We start from the raw sequence: 16,158 nt of genomic DNA, 5'->3' as shown, positions 1-16,158 counted from the left end.
TTTGGCCGACCTTCGACCGACATTCGTACGAATGCGAGCTCACAAACTAAAAATGAACCCCGACAAATGCCTTTTTGGAGTATCAACCGGTATGTTCCTTGGTTTTGTAGTTCATAAAAAAGGAATTGAAATCGACAAAAACAAAGCTAAGGCGATTATGGAGGCACCTGCTCCGAACACAAAGAAGGAACTTCAATCATTCCTGGGGAAGGTAAATTTTCTAAGGCGTTTCATCTCTAACTCGGCCGGCAAGATTCAGCATTTTTCTTCACTTTTGAAAATCAGGGCCGAGGGTGAGTTTGTTTGGAGAACAGAGCACCAAGCGGCATTCGACCAACTCAAACAATACTTATCAAACCCACCAGTCTTAGTACCCCCAGTACGCGGCAGGCCTTTAAAGTTATACATATCGGCATCGAATAATTCAATAGGAAGCCTATTGGCACAAGACAACGACAATGGCAAGGAATGTGCTGTGCATTACTTGAGCCGGATCCTCACTGATGTGGAAACTCGGTATACGCCTATTGAGAGGCTTTGTCTTGCATTGTTCTTTTCAGCCATCAGGCTTCGGCACTACATGTTACCCTCGGTCGTCCAAGTCATATCCAAGACCGATTTAGTAAAGTACATGTTGACTCGGCCCATCATAAGAGGCCGAATTGGAAAATGGACCATGGCGTTGTCTGAGTTCACGTTTCAATACGTGTCTCAAAAGTCAGTCAAGGGTCAAGCATTGGCTGATTTTCTTGCTCATCACCCTTCGACCGAGTTTGAGGGAGCAGAGGAGGTTGATATTGGGATCATATATGTGGCTTCCATGACCAATAACCACTGGACCATGTATTTTGATGGGTCTAGTACTGAATTTTCCGCCGGAGCTGGTGTTGTCATTGAAACGCCTGAAGGACTAAAGTTCCAGTTCGCCTTCCAATTAGACTTTACATGCACAAACAATCAGGCAGAATATGAGGCTCTTATTGTTGGTTTGGAGATTCTCCAGGAGATGGGAGCACGGCGAGTTCTGGTGTTCGGGGATTCTCAACTGGTCATTAACCAAATGAATAAGGAATTCAAATGCACAAGCTGGGGACTTTTATCCTATCACGCTTTAGCTGACCAGCTCGCCAATACGTTCGACCGAATCTCTTTCGCCCACCTCCCAAGGGGACAGAACATGGAGGCCAATGAGATGGCCCAATTAGCCTCAGGGTTACGGATCCCCGAAGGAGATGACTCCCGAGTCATTAAGATTGCCAAACGTACCCTCCCGGCATTAGAAGATAGAGGAGTCTCAGAGGATGTTTTTGTTATCGACATCGAACCCGATGATTGGAGACTCCCCATTATCAAGTTCCACAAAAATCCTCAAGGTAATCATGACCGGAAGACTCGGTACTTGGCTGGACATTTCGTTATATACAAAGAAGCAGTGTACCGCAAAAGCTCTGATGATCTACTCCTTCTTTGTATAGGGGGGCAAGAGACTTTGGAAGTCATGAGAGATGTCCATGAGGGGATATGTGGTGCGCACCAGGCTGGAATCAAAATGAGGTGGTTAATTCGAAGACACGGTTTCTACTGGCCAACAATTCTAAAGGATTGCATTGAATTCGCAAAGAGCTGCAAGAAGTGTCAAATTCATGCACCTGTGCAAAGAGTTCCGGCCGACGTCCTCCATCAAATTGTTAAGCCATGGCCGTTTCGAGGTTGGGCCATGGACATTATAGGGAGTATTAGACCACCATCATCAAAACAACATGTATGGATTTTGGTTGCCACTGATTATTTCACTAAATGGGTAGAGGCCAAACCATACGTTACTATCTCAAGTCAGACAGTGATCAAGTTTGTGGAGGAAAACATTGTACACAGGTTTGGGATACCTGAAACCATAACGGCCGACAGGGGTTCTGTTTTCATAGCCGAAGCAATGCATGAACTCACAGATAGTCTGGGCATCAAGTTAACTCACTCGACACCTTACTATGCCCAAGCAAATGGTCAGGCCGAAGCCAGCAATAAAGGCATTATAAATATACTCAAGAAGATGGTTCAAGATAATCCCAGGGATTGGCACAATCTACTCTCCGAAACATTGTGGGCCTTTCGGACGTCCAAACGTACGGCCACAGGGACAACGCCTTTTGCGCTAACTTATGGGCACGATGCTATGTTACCTGTTGAGGTGAAATTGAAATCACTTAGATTTGCTGCTCAAAATGAAATGGTGGCTGACGACTACACTCAGGCAATGATTCAGGAACTTGAAGAACTTGACCAAGAACGAATGGACGCTTACAACCGAATGGAAGCACAAAAAAAGGCTGTGGCTCGTGCATACAACAAGAGAGTTAAGTCCAAGTCATTTGCTGAGGAAGATTTGGTTTGGAAAGCCGTTTTGCCTATCGGAACTAAAGATAGACGTTTCGGAAAATGGTCGCCAAGGTGGGAAGGTCCGTTTATCATCGATCAAGTGCTAGGAAAAGGTGCGTATCAATTAAGGGACCAAGATGGAGAGTTGCATGCAATGCCTATCAATGGGCAATTCCTTAAGAGATATTACCCCACTACTTGGGAAATGATGGATCAAGAATTGTAGTGTACCATCTAGGGAAATACCGGCCGAGTATTGGGCTTGTAAACTCGGCTGACTATGTTATGTTGTATGTTTGTGCATAAACAACGTTTAAGTGTCTCTTGACATCCCTTTATTTACATTGTTGGAATTTACTTTTATTTTATCGGCCAAAGTTAAACATGAAGTGTTGGCCGAATCAACCAAAATTGTATTGTCCAGAGTCAAGTAATTCATTTGGCCGAGTTAAATAAGTCGGCCGAATCAACTGAGGTAATTTCTGCCAAGGTAAATAGGAGGGTCAGCCAAGCTGAAGATGTTGGTTTAACCAAGCTCAAAATAAAGTGCAAGACAAGTATTAGGACCTAGTTGGACGAAATATATGAGTCCTGCAAATAAGGTCGGTTAGACTCAACCTTCAAGGAAACATATGAAGTCAAAAGAAGCTGAATCTATTGACAAAATAGCGGCCGAATGATCAACCGGTCATATACGCAAATTAGAATGTGAGTCCTACAAATAAGGTCGGTCAGACTCTACAAAATTAAGGCAACCGGCTGAGTTATGGTCCTAGGACCATGTACAAAATATAAGCCGAGATGAATACCATATTCCCCTATAACTACATGTCAGAGGGTAGAAGAGACCGAAGAATTTCCCTAACCTTTTCCAAGTCCTCCATACCTTGGTCGACCTTTCTCTTCAAGATGCCTCTCTTCTTGTTGTATGACTTGACCGAGGACAAAATCAAGCTATACCTAGGTAGATCTTGTTGAGGAACAATGGTTCGGATGGCAGCCGAAGTGACTTTGACTTGCTCTTCAGCTTCGACCAATTGCTTTTTCAAATCACGCACTTTTTGCCTTCCCTCGTCCAAAGAAGTCTTCAACTTATGAAGTTGGCCAAGATCGGTAGACTGGCGAATGTCTTTATACTCACTTATCAACTTCTCGCCGGTTTCAAACTCTTTTTGGGCTTCTAAGCAAGGAGAAAGACTAAAATTTGCACGGGACAAAAGGGCATGAACTTCATAAGCTTCTACTTGAGATAAGTGGTTGGCTGAAATAAGTACTTCAACCGCCTCCTTGAAGGCAAGGAAACTAGTCTCGGTTACTGCTCTCGTATCACAACCCAAAAACTGTCTGACCGATTCAAGTGCCTTCTTGGTTTCATTTGTCTCAAGCTTTTCCTCTACCGGGCTCGCATTGTTATCTAGCGTATCGAGAAACTGAAGTAACTCCAAACCAGGATCACCTGTTGTTTGTTCCTAGAAAAAAAAAAAAAAAAAAAAAAAACGAGATTGATTTAATTCAGCTAGGGCGAACAAAACCTGAAGTTTTTGAGTCACTCACCACAGGCTCAGCCGACGATGAGGCGCAAACGATAGCTTGATCACTTCGAGGTATCCCTTCAGTAGGAGGAGAGGTAAGCATTCCGAACATAGAAGGAGTTGATTCAGTTGGGTTGAAAAGAGCCAACTCCAGGGTTGAACCGCTTCGAGATTCTCGTACCTGCACAAACAATAAAGGTTCAAGTTGTTTCTAGAGTATGAGGGCGATAAACACCAAGCTGGATTGAAATATTTTACCTGGACAGGTATTTGGTGGTTAAGCAATGCCTCTCGGCCAAGTACACCGACGTCTTCCGCATCCTTAGCAAGGTTGGCTGAGTTTGCGAGTTGTTGGTCGATATTAGGAAGCTGGTTCTCACCCAAGTCCTGCAAAAGAGAAGAATCAGTAATCACAGACAAGCAAGAAATAAAATCGTCCAAAAGGGGAATACAAGAGGCTTACATCCATGTCAATCTCAACCATGGAACTCTCAGGAGGAGGCAAAGAGTGATCAATACGGCCATCTCCCTGTCAAGATTAAGGGCCGAGTTAAATAAGTCGGCCGAATCAACTGAGGTAATTTCTGCCAAGGTAAATAGGAGGGTCAGCCAAGCTGAAGATGTTGGTTTAACCAAGCTCAAAATAAAGTGCAAGACAAGTATTAGGACCTAGTTGGACGAAATATATGAGTCCTGCAAATAAGGTCGGTTAGACTCAACCTTCAAGGAAACATATGAAGTCAAAAGAAGCTGAATCTATTGACAAAATAGCGGCCGAATGATCAACCGGTCATATACGCAAATTAGAATGTGAGTCCTACAAATAAGGTCGGTCAGACTCTACAAAATTAAGGCAACCGGCTGAGTTATGGTCCTAGGACCATGTACAAAATATAAGCCGAGATGAATACCATATTCCCCTATAACTACATGTCAGAGGGTAGAGGAGACCGAAGAATTTCCCTAACCTTTTCCAAGTCCTCCATACCTTGGTCGACCTTTCTCTTCAAGATGCCTCTCTTCTTGTTGTATGACTTGACCGAGGACAAAATCAAGCTATACCTAGGTAGATCTTGTTGAGGAACAATGGTTCGGATGGCAGCCGAAGTGACTTTGACTTGCTCTTCAGCTTCGACCAATTGCTTTTTCAAATCACGCACTTTTTGCCTTCCCTCGTCCAAAGAAGTCTTCAACTTATGAAGTTGGCCAAGATCGGTAGACTGGCGAATGTCTTTATACTCACTTATCAACTTCTCGCCGGTTTCAAACTCTTTTTGGGCTTCTAAGCAAGGAGAAAGACTAAAATTTGCACGGGACAAAAGGGCATGAACTTCATAAGCTTCTACTTGAGATAAGTGGTTGGCTGAAATAAGTACTTCAACCGCCTCCTTGAAGGCAAGGAAACTAGTCTCGGTTACTGCTCTCGTATCACAACCCAAAAACTGTCTGACCGATTCAAGTGCCTTCTTGGTTTCATTTGTCTCAAGCTTTTCCTCTACCGGGCTCGCATTGTTATCTAGCGTATCGAGAAACTGAAGTAACTCCAAACCAGGATCACCTGTTGTTTGTTCCTAGAAAAAAAAAAAAAAAAAAAAAAAAAAAAAAAAAAAAAAAACGAGATTGATTTAATTCAGCTAGGGCGAACAAAACCTGAAGTTTTTGAGTCACTCACCACAGGCTCAGCCGACGATGAGGCGCAAACGATAGCTTGATCACTTCGAGGTATCCCTTCAGTAGGAGGAGAGGTAAGCATTCCGAACATAGAAGGAGTTGATTCAGTTGGGTTGAAAAGAGCCAACTCCAGGGTTGAACCGCTTCGAGATTCTCGTACCTGCACAAACAATAAAGGTTCAAGTTGTTTCTAGAGTATGAGGGCGATAAACACCAAGCTGGATTGAAATATTTTACCTGGACAGGTATTTGGTGGTTAAGCAATGCCTCTCGGCCAAGTACACCGACGTCTTCCGCATCCTTAGCAAGGTTGGCTGAGTTTGCGAGTTGTTGGTCGATATTAGGAAGCTGGTTCTCACCCAAGTCCTGCAAAAGAGAAGAATCAGTAATCACAGACAAGCAAGAAATAAAATCGTCCAAAAGGGGAATACAAGAGGCTTACATCCATGTCAATCTCAACCATGGAACTCTAAGGAGGAGGCAAAGAGTGATCAATACGGCCATCTCCCTGTCAAGATTAAGGGCCGAGTTAAATAAGTCGGCCGAATCAACTGAGGTAATTTCTGCCAAGGTAAATAGGAGGGTCAGCCAAGCTGAAGATGTTGGTTTAACCAAGCTCAAAATAAAGTGCAAGACAAGTATTAGGACCTAGTTGGACGAAATATATGAGTCCTGCAAATAAGGTCGGTTAGACTCAACCTTCAAGGAAACATATGAAGTCAAAAGAAGCTGAATCTATTGACAAAATAGCGGCCGAATGATCAACCGGTCATATACGCAAATTAGAATGTGAGTCCTACAAATAAGGTCGGTCAGACTCTACAAAATTAAGGCAACCGGCTGAGTTATGGTCCTAGGACCATGTACAAAATATAAGCCGAGATGAATACCATATTCCCCTATAACTACATGTCAGAGGGTAGAGGAGACCGAAGAATTTCCCTAACCTTTTCCAAGTCCTCCATACCTTGGTCGACCTTTCTCTTCAAGATGCCTCTCTTCTTGTTGTATGACTTGACCGAGGACAAAATCAAGCTATACCTAGGTAGATCTTGTTGAGGAACAATGGTTCGGATGGCAGCCGAAGTGACTTTGACTTGCTCTTCAGCTTCGACCAATTGCTTTTTCAAATCACGCACTTTTTGCCTTCCCTCGTCCAAAGAAGTCTTCAACTTATGAAGTTGGCCAAGATCGGTAGACTGGCGAATGTCTTTATACTCACTTATCAACTTCTCGCCGGTTTCAAACTCTTTTTGGGCTTCTAAGCAAGGAGAAAGACTAAAATTTGCACGGGACAAAAGGGCATGAACTTCATAAGCTTCTACTTGAGATAAGTGGTTGGCTGAAATAAGTACTTCAACCGCCTCCTTGAAGGCAAGGAAACTAGTCTCGGTTACTGCTCTCGTATCACAACCCAAAAACTGTCTGACCGATTCAAGTGCCTTCTTGGTTTCATTTGTCTCAAGCTTTTCCTCTACCGGGCTCGCATTGTTATCTAGCGTATCGAGAAACTGAAGTAACTCCAAACCAGGATCACCTGTTGTTTGTTCCTAGAAAAAAAAAAAAAAAAAAAAAAAACGAGATTGATTTAATTCAGCTAGGGCGAACAAAACCTGAAGTTTTTGAGTCACTCACCACAGGCTCAGCCGACGATGAGGCGCAAACGATAGCTTGATCACTTCGAGGTATCCCTTCAGTAGGAGGAGAGGTAAGCATTCCGAACATAGAAGGAGTTGATTCAGTTGGGTTGAAAAGAGCCAACTCCAGGGTTGAACCGCTTCGAGATTCTCGTACCTGCACAAACAATAAAGGTTCAAGTTGTTTCTAGAGTATGAGGGCGATAAACACCAAGCTGGATTGAAATATTTTACCTGGACAGGTATTTGGTGGTTAAGCAATGCCTCTCGGCCAAGTACACCGACGTCTTCCGCATCCTTAGCAAGGTTGGCTGAGTTTGCGAGTTGTTGGTCGATATTAGGAAGCTGGTTCTCACCCAAGTCCTGCAAAAGAGAAGAATCAGTAATCACAGACAAGCAAGAAATAAAATCGTCCAAAAGGGGAATACAAGAGGCTTACATCCATGTCAATCTCAACCATGGAACTCTCAGGAGGAGGCAAAGAGTGATCAATACGGCCATCTCCCTGTCAAGATTAAGGGCCGAGTTAAATAAGTCGGCCGAATCAACTGAGGTAATTTCTGCCAAGGTAAATAGGAGGGTCAGCCAAGCTGAAGATGTTGGTTTAACCAAGCTCAAAATAAAGTGCAAGACAAGTATTAGGACCTAGTTGGACGAAATATATGAGTCCTGCAAATAAGGTCGGTTAGACTCAACCTTCAAGGAAACATATGAAGTCAAAAGAAGCTGAATCTATTGACAAAATAGCGGCCGAATGATCAACCGGTCATATACGCAAATTAGAATGTGAGTCCTACAAATAAGGTCGGTCAGACTCTACAAAATTAAGGCAACCGGCTGAGTTATGGTCCTAGGACCATGTACAAAATATAAGCCGAGATGAATACCATATTCCCCTATAACTACATGTCAGAGGGTAGAGGAGACCGAAGAATTTCCCTAACCTTTTCCAAGTCCTCCATACCTTGGTCGACCTTTCTCTTCAAGATGCCTCTCTTCTTGTTGTATGACTTGACCGAGGACAAAATCAAGCTATACCTAGGTAGATCTTGTTGAGGAACAATGGTTCGGATGGCAGCCGAAGTGACTTTGACTTGCTCTTCAGCTTCGACCAATTGCTTTTTCAAATCACGCACTTTTTGCCTTCCCTCGTCCAAAGAAGTCTTCAACTTATGAAGTTGGCCAAGATCGGTAGACTGGCGAATGTCTTTATACTCACTTATCAACTTCTCGCCGGTTTCAAACTCTTTTTGGGCTTCTAAGCAAGGAGAAAGACTAAAATTTGCACGGGACAAAAGGGCATGAACTTCATAAGCTTCTACTTGAGATAAGTGGTTGGCTGAAATAAGTACTTCAACCGCCTCCTTGAAGGCAAGGAAACTAGTCTCGGTTACTGCTCTCGTATCACAACCCAAAAACTGTCTGACCGATTCAAGTGCCTTCTTGGTTTCATTTGTCTCAAGCTTTTCCTCTACCGGGCTCGCATTGTTATCTAGCGTATCGAGAAACTGAAGTAACTCCAAACCAGGATCACCTGTTGTTTGTTCCTAGAAAAAAAAAAAAAAAAAAAAAAAAAAAAAAAAAAAACGAGATTGATTTAATTCAGCTAGGGCGAACAAAACCTGAAGTTTTTGAGTCACTCACCACAGGCTCAGCCGACGATGAGGCGCAAACGATAGCTTGATCACTTCGAGGTATCCCTTCAGTAGGAGGAGAGGTAAGCATTCCGAACATAGAAGGAGTTGATTCAGTTGGGTTGAAAAGAGCCAACTCCAGGGTTGAACCGCTTCGAGATTCTCGTACCTGCACAAACAATAAAGGTTCAAGTTGTTTCTAGAGTATGAGGGCGATAAACACCAAGCTGGATTGAAATATTTTACCTGGACAGGTATTTGGTGGTTAAGCAATGCCTCTCGGCCAAGTACACCGACGTCTTCCGCATCCTTAGCAAGGTTGGCTGAGTTTGCGAGTTGTTGGTCGATATTAGGAAGCTGGTTCTCACCCAAGTCCTGCAAAAGAGAAGAATCAGTAATCACAGACAAGCAAGAAATAAAATCGTCCAAAAGGGGAATACAAGAGGCTTACATCCATGTCAATCTCAACCATGGAACTCTCAGGAGGAGGCAAAGAGTGATCAATACGGCCATCTCCCTGTCAAGATTAAGGGCCGAGTTAAATAAGTCGGCCGAATCAACTGAGGTAATTTCTGCCAAGGTAAATAGGAGGGTCAGCCAAGCTGAAGATGTTGGTTTAACCAAGCTCAAAATAAAGTGCAAGACAAGTATTAGGACCTAGTTGGACGAAATATATGAGTCCTGCAAATAAGGTCGGTTAGACTCAACCTTCAAGGAAACATATGAAGTCAAAAGAAGCTGAATCTATTGACAAAATAGCGGCCGAATGATCAACCGGTCATATACGCAAATTAGAATGTGAGTCCTACAAATAAGGTCGGTCAGACTCTACAAAATTAAGGCAACCGGCTGAGTTATGGTCCTAGGACCATGTACAAAATATAAGCCGAGATGAATACCATATTCCCCTATAACTACATGTCAGAGGGTAGAGGAGACCGAAGAATTTCCCTAACCTTTTCCAAGTCCTCCATACCTTGGTCGACCTTTCTCTTCAAGATGCCTCTCTTCTTGTTGTATGACTTGACCGAGGACAAAATCAAGCTATACCTAGGTAGATCTTGTTGAGGAACAATGGTTCGGATGGCAGCCGAAGTGACTTTGACTTGCTCTTCAGCTTCGACCAATTGCTTTTTCAAATCACGCACTTTTTGCCTTCCCTCGTCCAAAGAAGTCTTCAACTTATGAAGTTGGCCAAGATCGGTAGACTGGCGAATGTCTTTATACTCACTTATCAACTTCTCGCCGGTTTCAAACTCTTTTTGGGCTTCTAAGCAAGGAGAAAGACTAAAATTTGCACGGGACAAAAGGGCATGAACTTCATAAGCTTCTACTTGAGATAAGTGGTTGGCTGAAATAAGTACTTCAACCGCCTCCTTGAAGGCAAGGAAACTAGTCTCGGTTACTGCTCTCGTATCACAACCCAAAAACTGTCTGACCGATTCAAGTGCCTTCTTGGTTTCATTTGTCTCAAGCTTTTCCTCTACCGGGCTCGCATTGTTATCTAGCGTATCGAGAAACTGAAGTAACTCCAAACCAGGATCACCTGTTGTTTGTTCCTAGAAAAAAAAAAAAAAAAAAAAAAAAAAAAAAAAAAAAAACGAGATTGATTTAATTCAGCTAGGGCGAACAAAACCTGAAGTTTTTGAGTCACTCACCACAGGCTCAGCCGACGATGAGGCGCAAACGATAGCTTGATCACTTCGAGGTATCCCTTCAGTAGGAGGAGAGGTAAGCATTCCGAACATAGAAGGAGTTGATTCAGTTGGGTTGAAAAGAGCCAACTCCAGGGTTGAACCGCTTCGAGATTCTCGTACCTGCACAAACAATAAAGGTTCAAGTTGTTTCTAGAGTATGAGGGCGATAAACACCAAGCTGGATTGAAATATTTTACCTGGACAGGTATTTGGTGGTTAAGCAATGCCTCTCGGCCAAGTACACCGACGTCTTCCGCATCCTTAGCAAGGTTGGCTGAGTTTGCGAGTTGTTGGTCGATATTAGGAAGCTGGTTCTCACCCAAGTCCTGCAAAAGAGAAGAATCAGTAATCACAGACAAGCAAGAAATAAAATCGTCCAAAAGGGGAATACAAGAGGCTTACATCCATGTCAATCTCAACCATGGAACTCTCAGGAGGAGGCAAAGAGTGATCAATACGGCCATCTCCCTGTCAAGATTAAGAAAGTCATTTAGCCAGGCACAATTCATATAACCAAGACGAGAGAAACACACAACTTTAAATCAAGAACCTACCTCATGCTCAAAGTTTTCTGACTGTGCTTCATCAAGCGAACCTTCACTGTCGGCCGAACCCGTATTGTTGGTTGAGGCATCACTAGTTTCGGCCGCATCCTCAGCTCCAGACATGATGTGATTTTCAGCTAGAGCATTTTGGCTATTATCCATATCACCCTCGAAAATTATGTCTTCACTAACCATAATGTCGGCCGGATTCGTGACCGAACTCTCCACCACGTCAGGTGACTTCTTTACCTTCTTGGTAGGCAGAGTTTTTCCCGACTTTGATCCTCGTTTCTTTGAAGTTTGCTCTGCAAGATAGCAAAAAAATTTAGCAACTAAAGAAATTAGCGATTGGTCGGACAGTGAGTTGGGATTTACCTTCCTTAGACAATTCTTTGGATTTCGACTTAGCAACCGGTGCTTTCTTCTTGCCATTGCCTAGAACACAAAGCATAACGTTAGAAATGTATTTGAGATCAAAGGAAGTTGTCTGGTTGAGATTACTCACCTTTGTTGGTGAACAAGCCCGGGAATCCATACAAGGCAATACGCTCGGTTATCCGCAAGTCCTCTCCAAGTTTCTTCTTGATAAATGTTGACCACCAAGATTGGAAAGTCGGAGTTGCTCTATGATCAGGTTCGCGGGCGCTCAGGCCAGATCTCTCAAACTTGCCAAACTGAGTCTGATAATAAAGAGTGACGGCCGAACAATGCGCAGCGTCTGTAAACCCACCTCTCCATGAAGAAAAACGATTCCGGGACATTAGAAAGAAGGCTGGACAACTTTGTATGAAGCCAAGCTGACGCGCAACAAAGTTTGGAAGATAAACCTCAACCCCTGGCCGACCCAGTGTACCCTTGAGACCATAGTTTATGTCTCGAGAAATCAGAATGCTCCCCCAAGGTAGAAGTACTGACAAGTCCAAAGACCTCTCCCATGGCTTCGTTATGTTTAATGTAAGACAAGAAGGATAATCTCGGCTATAGCATATGGCAAACTCTTCCTTGGTCATGCTCTTTCTCGAAAGGAAGAAAGCAAAGCACTCGGCTACTGAATGTGCATGAGGACCAAGAGAGATGATTTGGCGGCCGAGAATCACAGTGGAATCAAAAGGATGACTTGGTCGAAGCTGACGAAAGTAAGTTTGCACCCATACCTGGAACATCCATAATGGCCCTCCAACATCCAGCGTCATATTGTTGGTCACTACATTACGCAAAGTACGGTAAAGATAGGCAAGGACAAACGGACCAAGGGCTAAAGGTTTACCCAAGCTAAGGGCCTCCGCAATACCAGCAAACTCAAACAAACACTTGTTCGACTTGGTGCAAAATACATATTTGCATAGCCAATAGAGGAGGAAAGCGGCGTGTTCATGTTGTTTTGGGTTATGCCTCTCAACCGTAGACACATCCTCGGCAATTGCATGTTCGGCATAGAAAGTGCTATAATTAAGCAACTTCCTTGCTTTAACATCAGCTTTTTGTTTTGCTTTCTTGTCATCCTTGTTCACTTTGGGTTTCAGGCTAGCATGAAAAGAGGAAGGAAGGTCAGCTAAAGCACATATCTCCTCTCCATTCGGCCGAAAACCAAATATTGCAGCCATATCTAGCAAGGTTGGACTCATTGGCCCAAGTGGCAGGTTCATGGTGTTAGTAGCAGATGACCAAAAACACAAGGCAGCAGCAAGGAGAGGCCGGTCCATGTAGATTTCCTGCTCGGACATTTTAATGCTATCATAAATACCAAACTTTTTCCATGAGCGGCCGAAAAAATGCTCCATCCGTGGTACCCATTTCTTCCACTCGGGTGTCGTTTTCGGCCAACTCCCTGGCTGTTTGGAATTTGTGTTCCAACTAGACCAGCTAGCTCCGCCGGTCAGGCAAGATGTGTCCACCAATGAATTTTCTAGAACCTCGTCGATGACCGGCGGCATACCGAAGCTGTAATGTGGTCCTAATATGCACTCTCTTCGCGGTTCCTTGTTCTTCGCCAACCGACATACCACAGAGCTTTGGAGTTTGTCCACAGAAGCACTAAAAGCAGCCTCAAACTTGGTTGAGAATTCGGCTAATTTTGCTTTCATTACAGCCAACTGTGCTTTTGTTGCTTCGCAGTCCTCTAGCCCCGTTTCAGTTTCTGATGTATCATCGGCCATGGAAAGTTTTGTTTAGCAACAGTGGAGTTCATTCAAACCTGCAAATAAATCACAGAATCACTGCATGACAGATTTCGATCTATGTTTCACACAGAAATCAAGAATCTATTTTGATTGTCAACAGGAAAGCAGAAGCAATGCAACAATGCAAGTGGTATTTGGTGAGTTCAATTAAGGGCCATGCCTTTAGTGATATATCAACACAGCAATCAACTTTTCAAATAACAATGTTCAAAGCTCCGAAAATCACCAGCAAGTGCTCACCATAATTAAAAGAGGTTGATTTTTCAAACTCTCGATGAACCATTAATCTGGGGATTAAATGCCAGATTCAAAGTGCGTAACTTTCAGGGGGCAAATTATTCATCAAATGCAAGCATCTTATGACAATCTCCAAGATTTCATCAAGACAAATTAAGCAAGAGTTATGGTTCACCCAGATTTTTGTCAGACGAGAAACAGGGGAGACATGAATGCATTTCAAATCTCGTAAAGCCGAAATTAGGCTAATTCTCAACTTACTCACACATTGTTAAGAGTGGAAAAATTTAGACAACTTACATCCCCAAGTACTTCCAGCTCTCCCTTGTCGAATTAACCCAGTTAGCTGCTCACGCTCTTGAGATAGCTGGAGAAGTCGAAACTCAAGCCTCAACCACCTTGCAGCTACACTGCCGTCATATCTAGACCACGGCTACCCACCTCGCAGCTCGCCGCCGTCGTGCCCAGATCACGGCAGCCCGCTTTGCAGCTCACCAACGCCAAATCCAAACCAGCAACCCACCTTGAAACTCGCCGTTGTTAAATTGGTTAGTTGTTGTCCTAGATTATTGATTTCTCCACAGTTTTTCGGCGTCGGGTATAGACCCAGAATTGGGTACCCAGATTTGAAGGAGTGTTAAATTTTCAAAGACGGTTCGCAGAGGCTAGATCTAGAAAATATGGGTGGATTTTATGGAATAGAATCGTGGTGTCAGCGCTCCATTTTTCAAGAAGGTTTCGCACAGAGGATGACCACACAATTCAATTTATCTACTGACACACGCAATACTCTTATTATATAATTATATGTGTTCATGACCAGAGTTCACGTGGTTATGCATATATATAATTATATATGATTGTTTTGCATGGCCAAACACCTGCTCCTGGTTATACATACATATATATAATTATATATGATTGTTTTGCATGGCCAAACACCTGCTCATGGTTATACATACATATATACAATTATATATAATTATTTTGCACGACCAAGCATTTGCTCCTGGTTGCACATATATATAATTATATATAATTGCTTTGACAACTATGACTAAGTTCTAGCCTTTATTACTGGCCGACCATGACCAAGTCTTGAAATTAGACATCTCGGCCCAGTTTTCCTCTTTGAATGCGTCGGCCGAAAGTTTCAACGTTGTTTTTTCTCGACCAAGCTCACAACGTTGTTGAGACACGTGCATGACTGAATCTAACATTGTTAGACTCATGACGTTTCGGCCAAATTTTGGAATATCATAAGGAATGGCCGAGTAAGAATTCTTGACTGAGTAGCACGTCTTGACCGAGTAATACGTCTTGGTCGAGTGGTAGCCTCGACCGAGTAGTAAGTCTTGGTCGAGTTGTTTTTCTGCTCCAAGATAATATGACCGAGCTTTCAAACTTGGGGTGTGTCGGCCGAGTCTTTCAAGTTTTGCATGTCAAGGCCGAGTTTGAGGGTTCAAGTTGCCCAACCGAATCGAAAAATTTTTACTCCATTTTTATTCAAGTCTCATAACCACTTGGTTTGACAGCCAAAGCTTATGAGACTGGGGGGGCAATGTTTGGACCTGAATTTAGCTACTCTCGCGTACGATCATATTTAGAAGAAATGAGACTGAGTTGGCACCCAATCAAGACAAATAGTTTGCAAAGTCATACGACCGAGGAAAAAGTGTCGGTCGGTTACCCAGCTTGATCCGGGGTTTTAGGAACGGACGACCCAAAATCAGGAAGTTGGACCATGCGGCCATATGATTGGTTTAGTCCAGGTTCAAAAGGTCGGTTACTCATGTGGGCCGAAATGAAAATTAATGTTCGGCCAAATTTAGGCAACAACATCGGATGAAGAGTCCTCACAAGGAAGGAGTTCAAGTCAATCCGTGATTGTAATTGTGAAGATTTCGGATATCAACCAAGTCAGAGTTTTACGAAACGAATAAATCCTAAAAGGAAGGGGAATCCTACTTCAATTCCACGTCTTGGAGGACAAGTTAGCTAGGGTTTTTGACTTGTATATATAGCACATTGTAACTCATTGTAAAAGGTCCTGCACCACACAAACAAATCAATATACAACTTTTACACAAACTTCTCTTACTATCTCATAGGTACTTTGCCTCGATTCAACTTTTATAACTTGTTTTTCATTTCTAGTTTCTTATTTCAATTCAGTACTTTACATTCAAGCACCTTACTTGTTCTTTATTTATCCGCACTTTACTTTTCGCACTTAGAATCTTCGTCCGTTGATCTCTTTCGGCCAGTCCGGATTGGATCAATGCGATTTGCTGTTCACACATATATCATCTCACAACGCTTTGACAACCGAATCCACTTCACCTTCGTCTTCACCGTGATTTGCGAGTACCTTCACCCAATAGATCTCTCGCTTGTCACCCGAACCTTTGAGTTTACTCAAGAAGTGAACGTGATAGAAGATCCCGGTCAGGATTGACGCCTAACCGAAGTCCTTGCAACAGAGGCATCAGAACCTAACGGCCGAGAGGGTTCCTTCCTCGGCCTACAATCATTTGAAAGAAGTCAGACACAAGCGCAAATCATATCTAAACCTCGCTTGGCCATTCGGCCGCGAGTTGGCACGCCCGCGCTATTTCAGAAGGACGATTCAACCACAAGTCCCTCGGC

General features: G+C 43.3%; 2 protein-coding genes across 2 annotated transcripts; both read right to left on the bottom strand.

The window, feature by feature from the left end:
• Positions 1 to 3,020: 3,020 nt before the first annotated feature.
• Positions 3,021 to 6,041, bottom strand: LOC133717662 (uncharacterized). The gene is made up of 8 exons (XM_062144371.1): positions 6,022 to 6,041; positions 5,817 to 5,945; positions 5,581 to 5,739; positions 4,877 to 5,479; positions 4,372 to 4,437; positions 4,167 to 4,295; positions 3,931 to 4,089; positions 3,021 to 3,845 (listed from the first exon to the last, which is right to left on the bottom strand). Exons 1-8 carry the CDS (start codon positions 6,025 to 6,027, stop codon positions 3,201 to 3,203), a joined length of 1,896 nt encoding a protein of 631 aa, XP_062000355.1. The 5' UTR covers positions 6,028 to 6,041; the 3' UTR covers positions 3,021 to 3,200.
• Positions 6,042 to 6,324: 283 nt separating this feature from the next.
• Positions 6,325 to 14,249, bottom strand: LOC133718766 (uncharacterized). Its single transcript, XM_062145649.1, has 16 exons — positions 13,810 to 14,249; positions 11,598 to 13,286; positions 11,468 to 11,527; positions 11,102 to 11,397; positions 10,950 to 11,015; positions 10,745 to 10,873; positions 10,509 to 10,667; positions 9,807 to 10,409; positions 9,302 to 9,367; positions 9,097 to 9,225; positions 8,861 to 9,019; positions 8,161 to 8,763; positions 7,656 to 7,721; positions 7,451 to 7,579; positions 7,215 to 7,373; positions 6,325 to 7,129 (listed from the first exon to the last, which is right to left on the bottom strand). Exons 2-16 carry the CDS (start codon positions 13,246 to 13,248, stop codon positions 6,485 to 6,487), a joined length of 4,920 nt encoding a protein of 1,639 aa, XP_062001633.1. The 5' UTR covers positions 13,249 to 13,286; positions 13,810 to 14,249; the 3' UTR covers positions 6,325 to 6,484.
• Between the last annotated feature and the right edge of the window lie 1,909 nt (positions 14,250 to 16,158).

Source organism: Rosa rugosa, chromosome 6 (assembly GCF_958449725.1).
Source record: "Rosa rugosa chromosome 6, drRosRugo1.1, whole genome shotgun sequence".
NCBI classification, from domain to species: domain Eukaryota; kingdom Viridiplantae; phylum Streptophyta; class Magnoliopsida; order Rosales; family Rosaceae; genus Rosa; species Rosa rugosa.
The sequence above is the reverse complement of the archived record's forward strand: the minus strand, read 5'-3'. Positions and strand labels throughout refer to the sequence as shown.